The 24,175-nt window shown below is 41.2% G+C and overlaps 1 protein-coding gene across 1 annotated transcript in view; it reads left to right on the top strand.

The window, feature by feature from the left end:
- The window catches only part of LOC128831324 (dynein axonemal heavy chain 11-like), a 58,554-nt gene extending 38,357 nt beyond the window's left edge, over positions 1–20,197 (top strand). The window contains exons 16-25 of the mRNA XM_054017635.1: positions 1,270–1,401; positions 2,284–2,444; positions 2,948–3,104; positions 3,223–3,368; positions 4,004–4,120; positions 8,956–9,094; positions 14,711–14,803; positions 14,963–15,157; positions 19,075–19,152; positions 20,060–20,197. Coding sequence (XP_053873610.1) covers positions 1,270–1,401; positions 2,284–2,444; positions 2,948–3,104; positions 3,223–3,368; positions 4,004–4,120; positions 8,956–9,094; positions 14,711–14,803; positions 14,963–15,157; positions 19,075–19,152; positions 20,060–20,197 — 1,356 coding nt within the window. The remainder of the gene's footprint in view (positions 1–1,269; positions 1,402–2,283; positions 2,445–2,947; positions 3,105–3,222; positions 3,369–4,003; positions 4,121–8,955; positions 9,095–14,710; positions 14,804–14,962; positions 15,158–19,074; positions 19,153–20,059) is intronic.
- Positions 20,198–24,175: the final 3,978 nt, after the last annotated feature.

Genomic DNA, 24,175 nt, shown 5'->3' with positions numbered 1-24,175 from the left:
CCTGAACTCGACCATCTCATGGTCACTGCCTTCCAGGTTCCCATCCACTTTTGCTTCCCCTACTAATTCTTCCCTGTTTGTGAGCAGGTGGTCAAGAAAAGCTCTGCCCCTAGTTGGTTCCTCCAGCACTTGCACCAGGAAATTGTCCCCTACACTATCCAAAAACTTCCTGGATTGTCTGTGCACCGCTGTATTGCTCTCCCAGCAGATATCAGGGTGATTAAAGTCTCCCATGAGAACCAGGGCCTGTGATCTAGCAACTTCTGCTAGTTGCCAGAAGAAAGCCTCGTCCACCTCATCCCCCTGGTCTGGTGGTCTATAGCAGACTCCAACCATGACATCACCCTTGTTGCTCACACTTCTCAACTTTATCCAGAGACTCTCAGGTTTTTCTGCAGTTTCATACCGGAGCTCTGAGCAGTCATACTCCTCTCTTACATACAACGCAACTCCCCCACCTTTTCTGCCCTGCCTGTCCTTCCTGAACAGTTTATATCCATCCATGACAGTACTCCAGTCATGTGAGTTATCCCACCAAGTCTCTGTTATTCCAATCACATCATAGTTCCCTGACTGTGCCAGGACTTCCAGTTCTCCCTGCTTGTTTCCCAGGCTTCTTGCATTTGTGTATAGGCACTTAAGATAACTCATCGATCGTCCCTCTTTCTCAGCATGAGCCAGGAGTTCTCCCCTGTTGCGCTCTCCTGCTTGTGCTTCCTCCCAGGATCCCATTTCCCCACTTACCTCAGGGCTTTGGTCTCCTTCCCTTGGTGAACCATCATCTTCTTTACTGTTAATGTGAAGTGTTGTGAAGAAAACACATTCATTAAGGATATTTTCACAGTGCAGCTATAAGTAACTTCATTAATATCACATTTATTAATTCCTCCATTCATTGTGTTGTACTTCTTTAAACCTCAAGTCTTTGTACTTCGTACAGTGTATTTTCAAGTTCTTTGTCCAGTAAAAACATCTGAACCAAAGAACCATTTCCCCCTTTTCTTGAAAGGGGAATAGATCTCACCATTCAGAAGGTTTTCCTGATATTGACTATAAAAGTTCCTGTTTAACTTTATCCCAGTGTCTAGAACTGATATGCCCAGAACTGATCTAGTGTTCCAAACATACTTGGTAACTTATAACCATGCACGTGCAAGATAGCTTATGTGGTAATTGAATTCATTATATAGGCAGAATTTATCTCCCATGGTGGTGGTGACTGGGGCAGTGGAATGAAATGTTGCAACAAAATTATTGTCATCTTTTTAGATCACTCAGCTAAACGCTCTCATTGCTTTGTTGCTGGGAGAACTTGCCTCAGGTGACAGACAGAAGATCATGACCATTTGCACTATAGATGTTCATGCTCGAGACGTGGTGGCAAAACTTGTTGCTCAAAAGGTAAATTGTAGGGTGTAACTTTTTTCATACGATGTTTTAGGGTTTAAAAGGAAAAAAGAAAAGGACTTTAAGCCAAGCATGTGTCCAGGCTTGCATGAGTGCATAAGGAAGGGGCAGATGATATGGTTGTGGGCACAAGGACTACCTGCTTCCCAGCCATGTACCGAACCACTGGCCATACCTCTCTCTGTGGTACATTGCCTTCTGTAGTCTCGTACGTGGGTGATGAATCAGACCCAGAACCAGGTTCAAACTTTGATCAGCAAAGGGTTCCTTTCAGAACCTTAGATCATAAAACTATGAACAAAAGTTATCCTTGGGTAAGCCAAGTCTGTTCTTCAGATGATGGGTTCCATGAAGGCATGTCTGGAACTAGTCTGTTTTTCTTTGTAGCTTCTCCATCTTCGAATATTTAGCCATTAGTTGTTTTGTTCTGATCTCTGTTTAGCCCTCCAGAACTGGAGGCCTGTCTGTCTCACATGGTGGTTGCAGGATAAATATATTCATACATACAAAACCTTGTTCTGGTGAAACTGAAGTTACAGGTACGTGTCAGTGGTCTGAATGCATATTACCTTATATTGGACGGAGAGTGAAGAGGGCTTGGGAGGTAATCATAGGTGCTGGAACCAGGGATGCTGGGGGTGCTGCTGCACCTCCTGGCTTGAAGTGGTTTCCATTATATACAGGGTTTACAATTTGGTTCAATGGCTCTCAGCATGCCTGGAAGTAAGTATAATCCCTTATAATTGCTTGTAGTAGTTATTACTTGTAAAAGACTAGGTGTGAAGCCTACTGATGACAGTTAAAGCTTTTGGGAGTGTCTGGTTTCTTTCATCTCCACAGCTTCCACATGACATAATGTTTGTGCAATGGTTTTAGGTCACTAGTTCCCAAGCTTTTGCTTGGCTGTCACAACTACGCCATAGATGGGATGAGGCCCAGAACCACTGCCTAGCCAACATTTGCGATGCTCAGTTCCAGTACTTTTATGAGTATTTGGGAAATACCTCTCGGCTAGTTATTACACCTCTGACTGACAGGTACTGACTGTTAATAATGAACTATCTCTACTTGATCTATTTAATAGAATACAAAGTTAAACTTTCCATAGCAAACCTCTGTGTTCTTTCATAAATATGTTTAAGGTCCTTCTTAATATGACAAATGCAATACCTTTATGTGCGTGTGTATAAATAAAACAAATGGTATGATCTTCGTGTTTGTAAAATAGATAAAATTAAATATATTCCCTAGTTGATGTGCTATAGGTTCTCAGTGTAATCTGACAAGTATTGAAATTAGTTTATGTACCATTCTACACAATTGGCTTATATATGTAAAATAAATATTTCAAATTAAAATGTTGCACTTCACTTTTTACACGGTCCATCTCATGCAAGATCCTATTTTAACATATATGCACAAGATATACAATTAAGGTTTTGGTGATATCCTAAATTTCCCAGCTTTTGTGGTTTTAAAATCTCCACCATGTTAGTAACATTCTTTGCATGCAATAATAATTGTGTCTCATTGCTTAAAGGTGTTACATTACTCTAACACAGTCTCTACACCTGACAATGAGCGGGGCTCCTGCAGGGCCAGCTGGCACAGGCAAAACAGAGACCACCAAAGACCTGGGCCATGCCCTTGGTATGATGGTCTATGTCTTCAACTGTTCTGAACAGATGGACTATAAGGTATGGTATTTTATCAAACAGTGGTTTCAGTACAATTTTATTTTTTTAACATACAATGCATTAAAAAAACTTCAATCTTTCTGAAAATAAATACTAAATGGTTGATCCTATCTTTTAGTCCATAGGAAACATCTACAAAGGTTTGGTCCAGACAGGTGCTTGGGGATGCTTTGATGAGTTTAATCGAATTTCAGTAGAAGTCCTATCAGTGGTGGCAGTGCAAGTAAAGACTATACACGATGCCATTAGAAATAAGAGGAAGAAGTAAGTACTTCAATGTTATTTCCTTTATAGGCCTTTGCAAAGGCATAAGTACAAAAATTTAAAAGTATATTTCTAAAAATCCTGCTATGGACATTTCCTAGTGTGTATATGGTGTGTGGGTATGGGTGTGTGTATGTCTGTAATATATGTATATCTAGAAGCTAATTTAATATGTAATATTAGCTCTGTCCCCCAAATTATAAGAAGAAAACACCTAGAATATGGGTGAAATACTGTTCCCATTGAAGTTAATGGGAGTTTTGCCATTCACTTTAATTCTAGGATTTCACCCTATGTAGAGTTATTACATACTATGGAGCAGGTCCTTGGCTGTGGTAAATTTGTCCTAATTCCATTGAAGTCAATGGAGCTATGACAGTTTATATCAGCTGAGGATCTGCCCCATTTTTTTCTGTATCTTTGTTTTATTTTTTCTCTTGGATTGGCAAGCACCATAACAACCTACACATACCTCTTCTTGGTCACAATTACCTGCACAGATTTTTTCCTAAATCAGACAATCTGTCCTCCATTTCAAATGGATTTTTTTTTAAGATGGAAATAATTGTTGGCCTCTAATCGAACTGCAGTATTATAGCAAGTAATTTACTTACATCATGTCATGGTTATTGCAGATTTTTATTCCTTGGAGAAAACATTACACTGAAACCATCAGTTGGGATATTTATTACCATGAACCCAGGATATGCTGGTCGAACAGAACTACCTGAAAATCTCAAAGCTCTATTCAGGCAAGTATACTGTAGATTATCATTTAGAGTACTCATGCCACCTAATGTCACTGGCCTGATTTGCAATGTAAGACAGTTTGTGCTTATTTCAGAGTTTCTGTGAAAATGTTCAACACGGTTATTGTTTCTGCCCATACAAGTTGATAGGGGTGGATGCACTTAATAATGGAACTTTTTTTTTCATATTTTTTCTTATTTTTACATATATAAAGTGTAAAACTTTTGAATACTTAATAATATAGGAGATCTACACATAAAACATACATGTGCACAAGGATATCCACTATTTTGTGAATAATTGCAGCAATTGTATATGGAAATCTATGCAGATAGGTTGAAAGGCACCAAATTTACCTGTATATTAGGGCTCTCAATTAATCGCCATTAACTCATGTGATTAACTCAAAAAAATTAATCGTGATTTAAAAAATTAATTGTGATTAATCGCAATTACCAATTGAAATTTATTAAATACTTTTGGATGTTTTTCTACATTTTCAAATATATTGATTTCTATTACAACACAGAATACTAAGTGTACAGTGCTCACTTTATATTTTTATAACAAATATTTGCACTGTAAAAATGACAAACAAAAGAAATAGTATTTTTCAATTCACCTCATACAAGTACTGTAGTGCAATCTCTTTATCATGAAAGTGCAACTTACAGATGTAGATTTTTTTTTGTTACGACTGCTCTCAAAAACAAAACAATGTAAAACTTTAGGGCCTACAAGTCCACTCAGTCCTACTTCTTGTTCAGCCAGTCGCTAAGACAAACAAGTTTGTTTACATTTACAGGAGATGCTGCTGTTTGCTCTTTATTTACAAAGTCACCTTAAAGTGAGAACAGGCATTTGCATAGCACTTTTGTAGCCGGCGTTGCAAGGTATTTATGTGCCAGATATGCTAAACATTCGTGTGCCCCTTCATGCTTCGGCCACCATTCCAGAGATATGCTTCCATGCTGATGATGCTCCTTAAAAAATAATGTGTTAATTAAATTTCTGACTGAACTCCTTGGGGGAGAACTGTATGTCCCCTGCTGTTTTACCCATATTCTACCATATATTTCATGTTATAGCAGTCTCAGATGATGACCCAGCACATGTTTGTTTTAAGAACACTTTCACAGCATATTTGACAAAATGCAAAGATACCAATGTGAGATTTCTAAAAATAGTTACAGCACTCAACCCAAGGTTTAAGAATCTGAAGTGCCGTCCAAAATCTGAGAGGGACGATGTGTGGCGCATGCTTTCAGAAGTCTTAAAAGAGCAACACTCTGATGCGGAAACTACAGAACCCGAACCACCAAAAAAGAAAATAAACTTTCTGCTGGTGGCACCTGACTCAGATGATGAAAATGAACATGCGCCGGTCCGCTCTCCTTTGAATTGTTATTGAGTAGAACCCATCAACAGAATGTATTCATGTCCTATGGAATGGGGGTTGAAGGTGAAGGGACATATGAATCTATAGCGCATCTGGCACGTAAATATCTTGTGATGCCGGCTACAAGAGTGCCGTGCAAACGCCTGTTCTCACTTTCAGGTGACATTGTAAACAAGAAGCGGGCAACATTATCTCCTGCAAATTGTAACCAAGTTTGTTTGAGCAACTGGCTGAATGAGAAGTAGGACTGAGTGGACTTGTAGGCCCTAAAGTTTTACATTGTTTTATTTTTTAATGCAGTTATTTTTTGTACATAATTCTACATTTGTGAGTTCAACTTTCATGATAAAGAGATTGCACTACAGTACTTATATGATGTGAATTAAAAATACTATTTCTTTTGTTTTTTACAGGACAAATATTTGTAATAAAAAATAAATATAAAGTGAGCACTGTACACTTTGTATTCTGTGTTGTAATTGAAATCAACATATTTGAAAATGTAGAAACCATCCAAAAATATTTAAATAAATGGTATTCCATTATTGTTTAACAATGCGATTAATCACAATTAATTTTTGTAATTGCATGATTAATTTGTTTAATTGCTTGACAGCGCTACTTTTTATATGCTTGAACAGATGTAAGTATGCCCACGTACATATATGTTTCATATGCACTTATTGAAAATGTGGCCCTTGTTTTAGTTAATAAATTTTTGGGTTGGTGATTATTGGACGGACATGAAGCATAAGCACTGCAAAACTGTTTAATATATTTTTGGTCATTTTAGGAGCCTTACTTAAAATATGTGTTGCATAATACACCATATTGCCAAAGAATGTAATTAAAATGTAAGAAGTATAAGCTTTAACCTTTTATATTATCTTTAATTTCCTTTACATGTTACATATATAATTCTAACCTGTGGTGGTTCTTAAATTGTGTCAAAATCCACCTCTGTGTAAGCAGGTGTGCCTCCATTTAATCAACAGAATGGTAACCACCTATGCCAATGGTGATTTTAATCTGATGGTTAGATTTGAGATTCTACTGGGATCTGACTGGAAATATATTTTGACTTCAGTGGAGTGACACCTGCTTACATAAATGTTGACTTTTGACCCAAAATCATTACTTTTGCCTTAGTGCTTTTCATGATTTCATCCAGCCTCAAAAGAAAATGAGAGATTTTGAAGTTCAATCATGTAAAGTACTGAGGTCTAGTGGAGTAAGCTGTAAGATTTTTTTAGGGCTGAATTGGCGCTCCAAGCTCTCACTCACCAACTGGGATTTGTTTCTCAGAGTCATGCATCTCTGTGGCTGATTTTTACAATGTAGAACCTTAGGGCAGAAATGAGCCCTGTGGTTTGTTGTTGTTGTTGTTTTGGGTTTTTTTAGCAGTGCATGTTTGTTCACTCATATTACTTTCTTCTACAACTATTAAGCGATGAGGATGAATAGCAAGTGAGTGCTTGTCTGAAGACTGCTGGGGGAAGCACTTCCCAAAAGCACAAGACCTCATCCTCAACTAAAGTGGTGGTTGCATGCAAAAATATATATATATATTTTTTAAAAAAAGTCTAAACCCCCCAAATCATAAGAACAAAACTAGAAAACACTGTTGTCCCACCTTCTCTAGTTGCTCCTCCCAAAGGATGGAAGCTGTTCCAGAGGTTCCTTCTGAGAACAGGGAATCGTTTTTTAGTCATGATGACAAACTGAAGCAAAGCCTCCATGAAGTGAAGCAGTCACTATAGTGCTAGAGCGAAAACAACCAAGTATTGATAGACTCCATTATATTTAACCCAAAGAGGGTGGAGTGACAACTTTAAAAACTTGATAGCTATGGGCAAGTGGCTGCAGTAGTGAAGAAAAAAAAATCTAAACTTGGAATTTAGAGCCATCAAACTAGTTCTTGTTCAATTTCCAAAATGCTGTCCTGCATTCCACATTGTGATGCCATCTGACAACATGATGGATATGTCATACCTTTTCAGATAGGTCTGGTGTCCTATTTTGCATACAGGATGGGATTTCTTTATTCCTTTTCATATTTCTGACTCTATTTCTACTTGGTACATTACTGTGGACTAGTGGAGCTAATATGAAGCACAATGGAAAATATTTTCTGTGATTATTTTCTTTCTAGGATTGTCATCTCCACTAGTCTGACCCACCCAAAGATAGTGGAGTATAGAAAGATAATGTAAATTTTATCCTCTTATAACAGAAGTTCATCAGCAAGTGCAGTTTGAGGTCAATGGAGAACTGGCTATTAACACAATACTAGAGCCCTGCAAATCCATGAATATCCGCCGACTGGATGCGGATACAAATTTTATATCTGCACAGGGCTCTACTAACTCCTCGTCACCATTTACTAAAATCTCAGAAGAGATAGCTAAAAACATATCAAATAGTAAACTAATATTCCATGCAAGCTGATGCTGTGTTTGTCACCTGAGTTATGTTCTGTTAGGTAGGATATAGATGGAGTATAAACCTTCATACTTTAGGATACAAGGCAACTACTAATAAGGATTACGAAGAATTTTCCATATGGAACTTTTATTCCAGAATTGTCCAGGACAGGGTTTTTTTGCACCTTCATCTAAATGAGAAAAATTCCTTGGACTACATGAAGCACTTGTTCTGAACCTTTTTGTTAGTTTCTGTGTTCCTTCATGATTGTGAATCGGAGAAGTTCATTTGATCACAGAAGGAAGGAAAGGTGTTCCATAAGACACAATCTCTGTTAAAATGTAATCCACCCTATGGAAAAAATTAAGAACTTCTACATGTTTCAAATAGTGATTTAATGAGGGGCCTCTTTGACCTTATCTCTCTTTTTGTGTCTGTTTTTGGTTTTGTGTTGACTGAGATGTTTTGATGGCTGGATGGCTTGCCAATGTGTATTCTGTTTTAAAAATCAGGAATAAAATATAAAGGTTTTTTTTGTTTTTCAAAAAAAAGTAAACAAAGTTTTATTCCATCTTAAACAGTCCTCCAGGAGGATTCAATCTTGAAAGAGCAAATCCAAAATGATGACCAATACTTGAGTGGCAGGACTTTGTATGTTCCAGTATTCACTGTGCCTTGCAAGTATCTGCCAGTCCATCACACTAAGTGACAGACTCATATATTGTTCTGAGGCACTAGCGCTGAGGAAGCTGCAATATCTGACTTGAAAGCTCTGCACTTTTCAACCATGTCCTTTGTATGTAGCAATGTTACTGACTGCTAATAATCAACAGTGCCTAATTAACCATTATTTTTTAATCTGAAGCAGAGTCCTTGTTAGCTCTGACTGACGCACATAATTGTGACTCTCTTGAGCTCTGTTTAAGAATGTTTATACACATCAGTCACTCGATTGAGGTGACTTGTTCTTACCATGCTTAAATACTAATCTGTGTATTTTGACTTTTTTTTAAGACCCTGTGCCATGGTTGTCCCTGACATTGAACTGATCTGTGAAATTATGTTGGTTGCTGAGGGATTTATTGATGCACGCTTGTTAGCCAGGAAGTTTATTACCCTGTATACTCTCTGCAGGGAGCTGCTTTCTAAACAGGTAAGGGTCTATTTTTGGACTTCTGGACTAGATATATGCTAATTACCCCCCACCCACCTCGATTTTGAAATAGTGATGTTGGGCAGAGTGAAATTTGCATAATTTATAATTTTATACATATTTTTTAAATTGCATGTAGATCTTTATTATATCAGCTAAGGTGATGCCCAGTAAAACGGTTGTTGTCATTTAAAATAGTGGCTCCATGCATTCAGAAGTGACTTTTTTCCCCAGTACTTAGTGTTTTTGTAATGCATTAATTTTGGAATAAATAATTGACTATTAACTGTTCAATACGTAGTGGAACAGTTCCACGTGGTGAAATTAAATCATGCTGTTGAAATGTATTTATACTAAGATCTATTGAAAAAAGAAAAAACTACTAGGCAATGTAAGAATTACGATAGGTGATTTATGACTGGCTATATTTAGATGAGAGTTTTAAAATTTGCCACACAAATACAGTAAAGAGAACGTCAAATGCAGGAAGTATAGTATCATTGCTAAATTATATAGTAATTGCACTAGGAAGAAGTCTTATTCACAATACTTACCTAAAAACACCCCAAAGTTATAAAAGTCAGATTTATTATTTCCCCCCTTCAACTTATGCTATTTATTAATTTCCAAAAGTATAGTTTGTTACAAGTAAAGGTATTCTTTATATTCAGTTTTATTAGTCAAATGAGCGCTGTCTGAACAACCCTTCTTCTTCGAGAGATGTCCCTGTGGGTGCTCCACTACAGGTGTTGGTGCGTCCCTGCGCCTTCGCCCGGAGATTTTTGCAGCAGTACTCATAGCGGCCACGCATGCTCAGAATCTGCCCCCCCGCTGTGACTCTAGGGTAATAGAACGCATGCGTGGCCGGTCTCCTCAGTTCCTTCTCAACCGTCCCCGGCCTGAGACGGAGCTCAGCAGACTCATTAGAGAATCCTTCACTATTGCCTTAATTATTCCAGAACAAAGAAAACAACAGTTCAGAGCTATAGTTTCTGAGGGCCAAGCCATTTCACGCACCGCTCTCCAAGCAGCCCTCGATGTAGCCAACACAGCGGCAAGATCTACCGCTACAGCGATAGTCATGCGACGGGGCTCATGGCTCTCCTCTTCCTTTTTTCCTCGCGAAGTTCAGAACACAATTGAAGATCTTCCCTTCGACGATGACAAACTCTTTGCTGCTAACACGAATGAAGTGCTTCATTCAATGAAAGACTCCAGAACAACCCTCCGGTCTTTAGGTCTCCAGACACCTACGGCAAGAAGACGAAAATATCGATACCAACCATACCACCGGCCACGTTATCCCGCATTTACACAACCTTCCCATAGACCGCAGGAACAGCAACAGCCGCAACGTCCACGACCAAGATTCCAGCGACGTCGCCCAAACTCTACAGGGGCGCCTCAACCCCCACCAGCTAATAGGCAGATTTGAAAACTTGGTCGAGGGTTTAGAAAGCAATGCCCTCACTTCAGCCGGCACACCAATCTTTGGACACCGCCTACGACCTTTTTTCCAACAATGGAGGAAGATTACCTCCGACAAGTGGGTCTTAGAGGTAGTTACAATTGGATACGTCATCCCCTTCCTCTCCTTACCTCCCACCCACCCACCCTCCCCGTCCCTCTTCAGGGACCCTTCTCACGAGCAGCTACTCCTCCAAGAGGTGCAACATCTCCTTCATCTGGGAGCAGTAGAAATCGTGCCAGAGCGACACAGAGGGAAGGGTTTTTACTCCCATTATTTCTTAACGGAGAAGAAAAATGGGGGATGGCGACCAATCCTCGATCTCAGGCGGCTCAACAGATTCATCAAAAAGCAAAAGTTCAAGATGGTGACCCTCAATACCATAATCCCAGCGCTGGAGCAGGGCGACTGGTTTTCTGCCCTCGACCTACAAGATGCCTATTTCCACGTCACTATACATCCGGCCCACAGACGTTTCCTCCGATTTACCCTTGGTTCTACACATTTCCAATACAGGGTACTCCCCTTCGGACTATCTACAGCCCCCCGTGCTTTTTCCAAACTTCTAGCCGTAGTCACTGCTCACCTCAGGAGACAAGGGGTAATAATATTTCTGTACCTCGACGATTGCCTCCTCAAAGCTTCAACATTCGACGAGGCGCTCCGGTTCACACGACTCACAGTCGAGTGCTTTCTTTCTCTCGGCCTACAAATAAACAGAGACAAATCCACATTACACCCCACCCAGCACCTTCAGTTCATAGGCGCAGACCTCAACTCTCGGACCGGGCTAGCATCGCTCCCACCCGATCGCTACAATTCCATAAAACAACTGACCACAACTATTCGCAACAGCCCTCAGGTAACTGCCCGAGACTGCCTGCAACTGCTAAGTCACATGGCCTCGTGCACTTTTGTCGTCCAGAATGCACGCCTACACATGAGGTGCTTCCAAGCGTGGCTGGCAACGGTTTACAAACCGAATATGCATTCTTTAAACAAGACTCTCTCCCTGCCTACTCCAGTCAAAGACTCGCTACGTTGGTGGACCGTCCACTCCAACCTTTGTTCTGGAGTCCCGTTTCTTCAACAGGCTCCATCACGCATTCTGACCACCGATGCATCTATGACAGGGTGGGGTGCACATATGTCTCATCACACAGTACAGGGACTATGGTCACCAACCGAGACCTCCCTGCACATAAATGTACTAGAACTTCGAGCCATTCGCAACGCGTGCCGTCACTTCCTGCCACTAATCAAACATCATCACGTACGCATAATGACGGACAACATTGCTTGCATGTTTTACGTAAACAGGCAGGGCGGAGCTTGTTCCCATTCGCTGTGCACAGAGGCTATGAAGCTCTGGAATTGGTGCATTGTGAACAACATCCGGGTATCAGCTGCTTATCTTCCCGGAATCATGAACACCACAGCGGACGAACTGAGCAGACGCTTCCCATGGGACCACGAGTGGGAGATAGACGAGAAAACCATTCACAACGTATTCAGCATCTGGGGTTACCCAACAATAGACCTCTTTGCAACTCCAAAGAACAAGAAATGTCTCAATTTCTGCTCCAGAGCAGGACTGGACAAACATTCCCTGGGGGACGCATTCATGATCTCATGGCACCGAAACCTATTCTATGCGTTTCCCCCGATACCAGTTCTCAACAGGGTTCTGATAAAAATACGAACGGATCGAACCAAGGTGATCCTCATTGCCCCATCGTGGCCCAGACAACCATGGTTTCCCTTCCTCACCAGAATGTCAATCCAACCACCAATCTCCCTGCCGCTTATTCCGAACCTTCTATCTCAGCAGCACGGTCGTTTTCTCCACCCCAACCTGTCCATGCCTGGTTCCTACGTGGTTCTCCCAACGCGAATTAGATTGCTCCGAACAAGTTCAGGAGGTGCTCCTACATAGCAGAACGCAAGCTACTCGCAAGACCTATCTTCAAAAGTGGAAACGATTCACACATTGGTGTTCTGCCAAACATCTTTCTCCTACCTCGGTACCTCTTCTGTTTATATTGGACTATCTCTTGGGCCTTAAGCGATCCGGCCTTTCTTTCAGCTCCATCAGGGTCCATTTAGCTGCTATTACGACTTTCCACGACAAAATTGATGATACGTCTGTCTTTGCTCACGCTACTACGAAGCGTTTCCTCAAGGGCCTACAAACCTTATATCCAGACATTAAACAACTGACCATCCCCTGGGACCTTCATCTGGTACTGTCTGCCCTAACTCAGCAACCCTTCGAACCCCTAGCCACGTGCTCCCTTTTACACCTCTCCATGAAAACAGCGTTTCTAGTGGCAATTACTTCTGCCAGACGGGCAGGAGAAATAGCAGCTCTCATGGCTCATCCACCATATACGATATTTTTTAAAGACAAGGTTACCCTCAGATTGCATCCCAAATTTCTTCCAAAGGTTCACTCATCATTCCATATTAATGAACCCATACACCTCCCGACTTTTTTCCCGAAACCACATGCAAACTCCTTTGAAGCCTCAATGCATACACTAGATGTTCGCAGAGCCTTGTCATTCTATTTGGATAGAACCAAACCCTTTAGAACCTCCTCTAGACTTTTTGTCTCTGTTGCAGAGCGCTCCAAGGGCATGCCTATTTCTACCCAGAGACTCTCGAACTGGATCTCCCAGTGTATCCGACTGTGCTATCAGATGAAAGGGGTTGCACCTCCAGATGGCATTAGAACACACTCCACTAGATCTCTGGCTGCCTCCATCGCGTTCTTACGCAAAGTCCCCTTGGCTGACATTTGTAAAGCAGCCACCTGGTCATCTGACCATACTTTTGTTAAACACTATGCCCTTATTCAAGGCCCTTTATCTGACATACGCTTGGGCAGGGCGGTACTCTCGACGGCGTTCCTACCAGATCCGAAGTCCCTACCTCCTTAAGATACACTGCTTTTAAGTCACCTGTAGTGGAGCACCCACAGGGACATCTCTCGAAGAAGAAGAGGAGGTTACTCACCCTGTGCAGTAACTGACGTTCTTCGAGATGAGTGTCCCTGTGGGTGCTCCACTACCCACCCTCCTCCCCTCTACTTCGGAGTTGGGGGGCCTCCGTGGTAGAGAAGGAACTGAGGAGACCGGTCACGCATGCGTTCTATTACCCTAGAGTCACAGCGGGGGGGCAGATTCTGAGCATGCGTGGCCGCTATGAGTACTGCTGCAAAAATCTCCGGGCGAAGGCGCAGGGACGCACCAACACCTGTAGTGGAGCACCCACAGGGACACTCATCTCGAAGAACGTCAGTTACTGCACAGGGTGAGTAACCTCCTCTTCAGCTTTTGCCCATAAATCTTGACAAATAAAACCATTGTGAAAGAAAACAGTTTACCTTTCTACATGCATAACTTTTGTAATTCTTGCCTCTTATACTAAAGTTCCCCTCTCACATTCTTTAAAACGTGGCTAGAGACCATTCTGATTTGAAATCTTTTATATGTTTTTGGCATGTAGTAAAAGGGAGATATTATTATGGGATTACAAGAATGTGAGCCAGGGACTCCTGAGATCCAATGCTACTTTGAGATGGAATCCCTTTTTGGGCTTGGGCAAACCACTTAACTAGTTTGCCTTAATCTTGTCATCTGTAAAATATGGATGACAATGCTCACTACTAGTACTTAACATCTATGGTACCTCAAAGAGAGCTTGTGAGATTTGGTTATTAAGTGTTTTGAAAAGGTAAAAAGGTTTTAAAGGGATGATTAGCATTGTTTTTATTTTTGTTTTTCCCCTATAATTTATTTTGGATGCTTAGCTCATTCTTTTAGTATGTTATCAGATCTTTTTTTGAATTGTGCAGCATTGAGTACTCACAGATAAACACCTGTTTGTGTTCCGTCATTTCATAAAACCACTTCCAGTCAACAGGCCAGATTCTGCTGTCAGATAACACCAGTATAAATCATCTCATTGTAAATCTTCTAAAATCAATGATTTTACGCCATATTTACATTAGTCTAAAATAGTCTAATATGCTGTAAATTCTAGTTTGTCTCTCCATGTAGCTATATATCAAATTGTGTATACTTCTAAGAAAGATAATTTCATAAGGTTTCATGAATAGTCAACGTTTGTTTGTTTTTTCATAGGATCATTATGATTGGGGACTTCGTGCTGTTAAGTCAGTCTTGGTGGTTGCTGGCTCATTGAAGCGAGGAGACAAGAACAGACCTGAGGATCAGGTTAGGTACCTTTATATACAAATTTAATTTTTACAATCATAAGAACTTCTGATACTGTGTTTTATCTCTGAATCACTGGGAATAAAGACAGAATCCTGAAGAGAGGGAGGTGGATTTAAAGCCCTGTCTGATAATATGTGATTTACCATCCTTTTCCAGGTACTTATGCGAACCTTAAGAGACTTCAACTTGCCTAAAATAGTGACAGATGATATCCCAATTTTCATGGGCCTGATCAGTGACCTGTTTCCTGCTCTGGATGTTCCAAGGAGGAGGGACCTGCAATTTGAACAGATGGTTAAACAATCTACCCTGGAGCTTCACTTGCAGCCTGAGGAGAGCTTTATTCTCAAAGTAAAATAATTCATTGCTTTTAATTACGCCCCTTAAGAGTTTCAGTCAATAATTGCAGTCAAGTTGTATTAGACATGAAGGTTAACTTGCAGTACATTGCAGTGTTCCTAATCTGTCCTGAAAGTCTAGGTGTTTCAAAGGCACTGTGTCATGACAATATATTGCAATTTAATACAAGTAGATTCATGTTAGTAAATACACCTCTACCCCAATATAACGTGACCTGATATAACACGAATTCGGATATAACGCAGTAAAGCGGTGCTCCGGGGGGGGGGGGGTCAGAGCACTTCAACGGATCAAAGCAAGTTCGATATAACGTGGTCTCACCTATAACGCGGTAAGATTTTTTGGCTCCCGAGGACAGCATTATATCGGGGTAGAGGTGTATGTAGTATATACTGCCCATATGGAGACAGGGAATATTTCTTGTTCAAATACCCCTTTGTTGTTGAAGATTTCTCTTAACAGTACAGTAGGTTTACAGTACCAGCACTTCAACACCAGCAAATAAGTATTATTATTTATAGCATATAGTGTGTTTATTTTAGAGAAGACCAATGAGTGATGGCAATACACAGTGCAGTGGCAATAATGGGAAGGGAGAATAAGGGTTGAAGAAGTAAGATCATGTAGTTCTTTGAGTTCTCTCCATATTCCCACTCATGAGTATTGCGCTGCCTAGTGGTGCCTAATGGTAGAACCTTCTCCTAGCAGTGTCCCTTGAGGCGCTCTCACTCGCCCCCCCCCGTCCCCTCACTGTCTCCAAACATTCTCAGAATGAGGCTGTATCCGAGGGCACTGCATCCTGTACTACCTCAGCTCCTTCCAGCCACATGCTTGGATAGACGTGAACCACTCCAATCTGCTCAGATACAGAGTTCTTTCTCCTTTAGTGTTCATTAGTGTTTTATTGTTGTTAGTTGGTAGGTAGATAAATATTAGTGTTTTGGTTCTGGGTGATGGTGGAACTGAAGAGGAAGAAGAAGCTGGGATTCAAGAGGCATGCTTCGTGCCCTGCTGTCTTCTCAGTGTCACATGTCAGGTGCCTCAAGAGTTTCAGAGAGAGTCACTCTCCATCTGGGTGTCGTATCTGTTTGGAGACAGGCGAGCCCATTTTATCAGTGCATGGAGGCTTATTACATCAGACAAATGAGTTTAAGAAGTTTATATAGAAGATGTCTCTTCCATACAGTTTGAAAGACTACACCTCTCCACTTCCACGTACCTTTCCCTTTTCAGGGTATCTTCCTGTGAGGATATTCTACTTTCAGAGGTAAAAAAAATTACCTTTGATAGCAGCTGTTGAGGAACTACCTGAATACTTGGAGTTGAGTTATATTCCAGGTACTTTTTGGTGCAGAAAAAGGATGGGGGAATTGTGACATTCCCCTGGTGTTATCTGGACTGGTGATCTGCTCGGTCACTCCAATCCTCAACTCTAGGAGCCAGCCTTACCCTCCTCTGCAGTGAGAACTGCCACTCCTGGGTTGTTCCTGCACAGACTCTAGCATGTAAGCTGCTCCCAGTTACGTGAGTGAGCACTTTTGGCCAGCCGCTGCCTGGATTGTGCAGCCAAATGACACTAGCCAATATCTCCAGTCCCAGACACGACCCTAGGAACCTCCATCTGGCAGTGTCCAGTTATGCCTGCTGATGCTGCAAATTTATATGAGTTTGTCAATTTAACAAAGAAATTGATATGTACCAGGCATCGATGGGAAAGACACTAACCCATGAAGTAAATTCAGGAATTCATCGCTGCACCTGCCTGCTTTTCCACTTGAATGTAGATCCTAAACCAGGCTCAGCAAGCTACTCTGGCTTATCCAGTGTGGCCACAAACGTTCACTGGCTTGGCCTGGTTTCATCCTCACGCTATGTCTGGGAAGCAGCATCACAGACAATAACTCATGGTGGAAGAGTGCCCAACCTGACATCTGGAGGGTGGTTTACAACTCCTGGCCTCCCTTCATACAGAGCCCATCCTCTGGTTATGGAACCTGCACATCAAGCTCTGATATGGGCATGAGGGAAGGTCCATATATAAAGCCTTCCGTTATTTGCAAGAGGATTTTGGTGTTCAGCAGCCTACAGAAGTGCCTTTTCTCTATCTCATGAAATTGCATTCAGACTTGTCTAAGATAAAATGTTGTTAATCACAATCCCCCTTCTCTCAGTCGTGTTCCTCAGGGAAATGTTGGCAGCTTGCCAAAATCACTGAACATTCTAAGGCCAGGTTCATAGCAGCACCGGCCTATGTTGTACTGGGAATACAAGGAGCATCTGTAGCAGCAGAAAGAGGAGAGGAATGGAGCTGGGCCAGACTTCCTAACTCTATAAACTCCTGGACCAAGCACAGGGCCCTAGAGATCCTCCCACTAGTGGCACTGTCTGCGGTTGGGGCTCATCCTGGGAGGGGTGGGGGCGGTAAAGATAGATGGACAGGGCTTCACCTAACCACCTTCTGGACCCAGCACGTAGTGCCAGCAGCCATATCTCCCACTCTGAGGGGAACACATGAGTCAGGAGCTCCCCAAACTCTAGGGGCTGGGGGCAAGAGACAGAAAGCAAGGCTGGGTTGGGACTTCCTTCCCCAACCACTACCTGGACCTGGTAATCTGTCTATGCATCTGGCAAAAAAAGTCTGCTAGCTCTACTAGCTGATGTTAGTCCTATAGGCTCTAATATTTGCTGCAATGCTTAACGTTTGGGGTTAAAACTCTGCTCCTAATTTGTGACTGGGGTGTAGGCAGAGCTGGCTCCAGGCACCAGCCGAGCAAACTCATGCTTGGGGTGGCAGATTCTACGGGGCGGCATTCTGCCCAATCCTAGGGCGGCACAGCCGCTTTTTTTTTATGTTCGCTGATCCGGCAGCCCTGTAGGGAGCGGCGGCGCGGAGGAGGGGAGTGCCCTGCTGGGAGCGGGCTGCATGCTCCATCTGCCCCAGCCGGTGCCAGATCTGTAGCAAGCCTGGCAGGGCAGCCCGCGTCCTTCCCTCCCCGCCGACCGGAGCGGCGCAGCGGTCGGGGCCGCGTGGCGAGTGCCCCGCTGAAGCCCTGGCTGCCCCCGTTCTCTCTCTCCCCCTGCTCCCGCTTCCTTCCCCATCCCCCACTAGCTGGGGCACGTCTGCAGCGCAGGGAGTCCCCCTGCACCCTGGCTCCCGCCAAGCCCCAGAGCCGGCCCTGGGTGCAGGTGGTTTTACAGTTACACTCACTAGACTTTGTTTTTACCTTTTTCTGTGCCTTACCATAATAACTCAGCAGAACTTACTCAGTAGTTGTGTGCAGGGTTTTGATTTGTGCTAACAGGGCAGGTCCCAAAAAGAGTACTGACACCTCATTACAGGAAGGGAAGAGGTTTTTGTGTGTTAGGAATTTAGGAGAGTGGAACACTAAAAGGCTTTTTGATGGGCAGCATGTATATGTTCAAAGGATTGTATCTGTTCAGTGGAATTTTTTGTATTTATACCTATCTGGCAAATTATTGCTGCTATGTTGTTCTAACTCCTAGCACCACTTAACCTGTGATATGTGGTTACTGTCCTTCACACCATACAACAAAATGTTTGATGCTCATTCTGTAGCCTCTGGTATGGTGATGGTTCTCATTTTCTTTTACTGGTCTCCATGATTGTGTAAATCAATTAGTAGAAAAATGAGATTTGTTTTCATTTGTTGAGGTATATTCATTCATCCAAACAAGACTGGGCTTTGCCCACAGCCTTAGAAGACAAACTCGATTTCCTTGGGTATACACATTTTTAAGTTAGCTACAAAGGCAACAGTTCATTTTCCTGACTAAGGGAAAAGGTGGGAGGGAGATAATATGTGGGAAATAATTATTATTAGTGTCTTTGTGATAATGGGGGTACAGGAAAACAAAACCATTAGCTATGTACTAATTCTGTTCGGCAGGTTGTTCAGCTGGAGGAGCTTCTGGCAGTGCGTCACTCTGTCTTTGTGGTGGGAAATGCAGGCACGGGAAAGAGCAAGGTACAGTAGACGGCACATTTTCTGTCTGTCTTTTATAAAGAGTATTTCATTAGTTCACAGAGAAAAATATTCTCTTCCCTTCAGGCTGCAATATGATACCATATTGCTCAGGCATTCCCAGCAGCAGGGGTATGAAGTGCAATCACAAATCTCAATGTTAAAGTATAGGTTTGTCTCCTATGTATTACTTGCATGACTCAAAATGAGAATAGTCATGGCAATGCATAATGGAAACTATATTTGGCAAATAGGTTTGAATATTTGTTTTGGGATGTCAAGCTGGAGGGTGTAGTTAGATTACTAGCCAGGAAGAGTGAAGTCAACGTTTCTTTATTCCCAGTGTAGTAGCTGAATAGTTTTGAAAGTTGATACTCTTACACCTCAGCTACTACATTTTGACAGTCATTATATAATGCCACGTTTTTTCAATATTATGGCGCTTCAGATAGTAAGCAAAACTAGATGCCCTGGTCATTACTGTATATTATCCCATTTTATCCAAGGGAATCTGAGGCCCAGAGAGATTAAATGATTTGCCTAAGGTCACACAGGGAGTCTCTGGTGGAGCTGGGAGCTAAACTTAGATTTCTTGAGTCCTAGTTCAGTGGTTTGACAAGTCCATCCTCATCCAAGCTTCTCCATTGGACCAGCTTCCTGTGGTTTACCAGAGTGAAGCCTTAGCTGGGTTGTCAGATCAGGATTCCCATTGGTCACTTTTATCTGTTCTGTGGGAGGCTGATAGTAAAGTAGGGCAGAGAGGAGTGAACACAGGGGAAACCAAGACATCTGTGGATGGAAGTTGACAGATCTGTCATTATTAACAAACAAAGAAAGACGCTAGAAACTTGTGGTTTGAGGTTCAGTTACTAAGTCACATCCGTTGATCTTTTTCCCTCCTGCCCTTCAGGTTCTGAGAACTCTGAATCGAACATATGTGAACATGAAACAAAAGCCTGTGTGGAATGACCTAAACCCAAAAGCTGTGACCACTGATGAACTGTTTGGTTTTATACATCATGCAACCCGGGAATGGAAAGATGGCTAGTAGCAGTTAACATTACTTTCATCGCTAATGTCTATACAGTCCTCCACCTGGAAAAAACAAAACAAATAAGGAGCATGTCTACCGGCCAAGGAGTCCAAAGCAATGAGGGTTTACTATATATTTCCATGCAATGAGATTTGGGGTCATGGCAAGGGTGGCCTTGGAAAGAGAGGAGAGTAATTGATCCTTTGCTATGTGGATCCTCTAGCCAGTTCCCAGCTGCAGAACAGGGGTGCCGAAGTAGAGGGGAGAGAGAGAGAGTGATCCTGCAGGCTGCTGCAGTGTCTCAGCAGTTTTCTCCCTAGCTCCCATGGAACCTCCTATAGCTAGCCCATGTATTTAGGACTGATGCAGTGGAAAGGGTCTCCCTCTCAAACAGTACTATCATGCAGTCAAACCAGAAATCAGCCATTTTTATATCCAGTTAATTTGCTGTATCACCTGCTCACTGAGCATATTTCTTCTTTAATTTGAATGGCTGTTTAATAAGCAACCAGAAGGAAATCCGTTCTTACATTGTTACAGAATCTCCTGTGTTTTTAATGATGCAGTAATATTTCAGGAATATTTGTTCCAAGAGGTTGTATTGAAGCACCATATTGATTGGATTTTATTTAAACATAATTTGCAGGTCTCTTCTCATCTCTTCTAAGAGAGCAGGCTAATATTACCCAGGATGGGCCAAAATGGATCGTCCTAGATGGAGATATAGATCCTATGTGGATTGAGTCACTGAATACTGTCATGGATGATAACAAGGTGAGTAACAGGAAAAACATCCAAAAATATTTAAATAAATGGTATTCTGTTATTGTATAACAGTGCGATTAATCACGATTAATTTTTTTAATCACACGAATCATCACGATTCATTTTCTTAAATCACTTGACAGCCCTAATTTTAACCCTTCCTTTTTTATCTTCACTATTGCTAATTAGTGCAATGCCAGTTGGTAACAACCTTATCTCTTTCATACCTGATCCTACACAATGGAGATGTTTAAAGTCATTCTGTCTACACTGTAAAGGTATATGCACCTCTCAGTGAATATGTATCTGTAATGGGGGTTACAAATGTACTTTGAGATATGACTCAAAGCATCAGCCAAAATATAGTAATTATTATTAAGGTTAATTATTGGCATTTGCAGAGTGCTTTTCCTTCAAAAATCTAAAGCAATTTTACATGCATTCATGAATTAAGCCCAACAACACTACTATGAGGTTGGTAAGTATTATTACACCTGATGCACAGAAATTGTAAGTGACTTGCCTAATCAACTTAGTAAGAGAGACAGGAAAGGCTAGAACCTCTGACTCTCAATCCTGTACTCTAATCACATGATTGCTACAATGCAAGAAAAACAACAGTGTTTGCTACAAGAAATGCTACAATGTAATTAAATACATTCTAAACTTAATTTTATAAACATTATTGTAGCTCATACCTGACCTTTAAGCACTTTTCTTTTTTTAAGATTAAATGACGTAAAAATTATCTTGAAGTGTAATAATTATCTTGACTATATACACATCATTAAAAATAAACCTATATGGATTCTGCTGTCTATAAAAATTAACTGAACTGACAAGCATATAGTATGCCATAAAGTATGGCCTCTAATTTATGCTCTAATGTGTTTTTTAAACAAAAATCATGGCCTTAAATTTTAAATTTGGAAGAATCCTATCATGTCCAGATTCATTCTGAAGGGTGTGCGTGCGTACAAATATGTGCTATAAATAAACCTGAAATCTACATAGGTGTATAATATGTACAGGCCTATTCATGATATGTGCTTGTTAGAATGCATGTCTTAAGTTGCTTTTGTTCAGTGCTTTACTGGTGATGTTTAGGTCCTGACCCTTGCCAGCAATGAACGTGTCCCTCTGACTCCATCGATGAGGCTGCTGTTTGAGATACACCATTTAAAAACTGCTACCCCAGCTACAGTGTCTAGAGCAGGTATTCTTTATGTAAACCCCCAGGACCTTGGTTGGAATCCGTGAGTATTTTATCTTTTAAAGATACGTTCAAAACAATGATAAAACAATATTATCAGTTAGTTTAATAGGAATAGAATCCATTAATTTACATGATCGACTAATTCTAGTTATGATAATTTAATATTATTTACTATTTATAGATACTTGTACACATGCATGTGCATGCAGACGCAGTTAAAAATTGTCAGCATTGGGATTATCTGTTCCATATTTTATATATCCTTTACATCCCTGGTTTATTTGTCCATCTCAATCTGGGCAGTTCTGAATCTGATTCTCAGCTATTTACAATGCAAGCTTGACAACTGCAAGAGGTAGGTCTCAAGCAGTGAACTCACTAGACACACTAGAGGCTTCTGTTAGCCTTTTGTTACTATCCCCTTGTTTTGCTCCACTGATACCTGTTACGGAAAGTACAGTTGTGAGAGGTGCCAGATCAACTTCCCATTTGTCTTCTGAACCACGTTTTTCCCTTCTTTGATTTATTTTAGAGTCATGATTCTGTGAAAATTGATTACAAAAACTGTGTGCACGCAGTCAACATTTTAAATTTCAATTATAAATTTTGATGAAAAATTGAAATTTGGGAAATTCCTAATGTCTCTAATTTGTATTACAGTAGCGCCTAGCAGTCTCACCTGAAATTGAAATTGGGTCCTCATTGAGCTTGATGCTGTACAAACATATATTATAAGTGTTGTCCCAGAAGAAATATAGTGAACATGAGAATTTAATGTAAATAGTGGGAGGTTGGTCTAAGTATGCAAGATGTCCAACAAGGCAAATAAGTACTGGAGGTTAACATTAACATATGAATACAGTACTAGACTAATCTTACAGTAACAATTGAGGAGTATTGAGATGGGTTTGGGAGGGGTGACCCTGAAAAGTCAGGTATCAGAGTGGCCAATCTAACATAATATGGTCATACCAGTTTAGAAAACATTTGGTTAATATTCCTGAACTTCCATCCCTCAATGTGAGTTTAGAAGCATTAACAATGGACAAATCAGATCTTTCCCCCAAATGTTTATCAGTAGCTCCAAACATGTGACTAGTCCACCCTCAGGTCCATGTCATGATTAGCATCATGGTAAGGAAGTTTATTTATCCGTTGTGGTAGGAGCTAGAGGTTGAGTAAGTGTCTCTATACCTATAGATATATTATGCTCTTTCCAGTTAGATCTTATGTTACGAACAATACTGAAAATAATTCTAATAAGTTACATTTAACTTGGACAAAACTGAATCATGTTATACAATTTGGATATTTGTATTTACAAATGGCCTCTTCTGTAAAATATAAGGCTAAATCCTACCCATAGCTCCAGCAGTTTTGTGCTATTCCAGCGGCATGACAGCAACCAGAAAGCTGGCTGGGGCTGGCATAGTTATCTCACCCTCTTCCCAGCCCTCCCTAGAGGAGAGGATGTGGTCAAGGAAAGAGGGTAGAGTTGGGTGCCACTCTGCTCAGTTGCCACAACAGCCCCTTGGGATGCAATGGTTACGATGAGCTCTGCTCAAGCAAGTGCAGCTGCAATGGATCTGGAACAATGAAGTGGCAAAGTCAGCAGATGACACAAAATTATTCAAGATGGTTAAGTCCAAAGCAGAGAGCAAGGCGTTACAAAGGGATCTCACAAAACTGGGTGACGGGGCAACTAAATGGCAGATGAAATTCAATGTTAATAAGTGCAAAGCAATGCACCCTGGAAAAAATAATTCCAACTGTACATATACAATGAAGGGTTCTAAATTAGTTATTACCACCCAAAAAAGAGAACTTGGAGTCACCGGCTATAGTTCTCTGAAAACTTCAGCTCTGCGTACAACAGTGGGAAAAAATGGCTAACCGTATTTTAGGAACTACTAGGAAAGGGATAAAAAAATAAGATAGGAAATATCAGTGTTACTATATGAATCCATGGTGCACCCGTACCTCGAATAATGTGTGCAGTTCTGATTGCCACA

Source organism: Malaclemys terrapin, chromosome 2 (assembly GCF_027887155.1).
Source record: "Malaclemys terrapin pileata isolate rMalTer1 chromosome 2, rMalTer1.hap1, whole genome shotgun sequence".
Classification (NCBI taxonomy): domain Eukaryota; kingdom Metazoa; phylum Chordata; order Testudines; family Emydidae; genus Malaclemys; species Malaclemys terrapin.
Note: the sequence above shows the minus strand (reverse complement) of the source record. Positions and strands in the feature narration are given on the sequence as shown.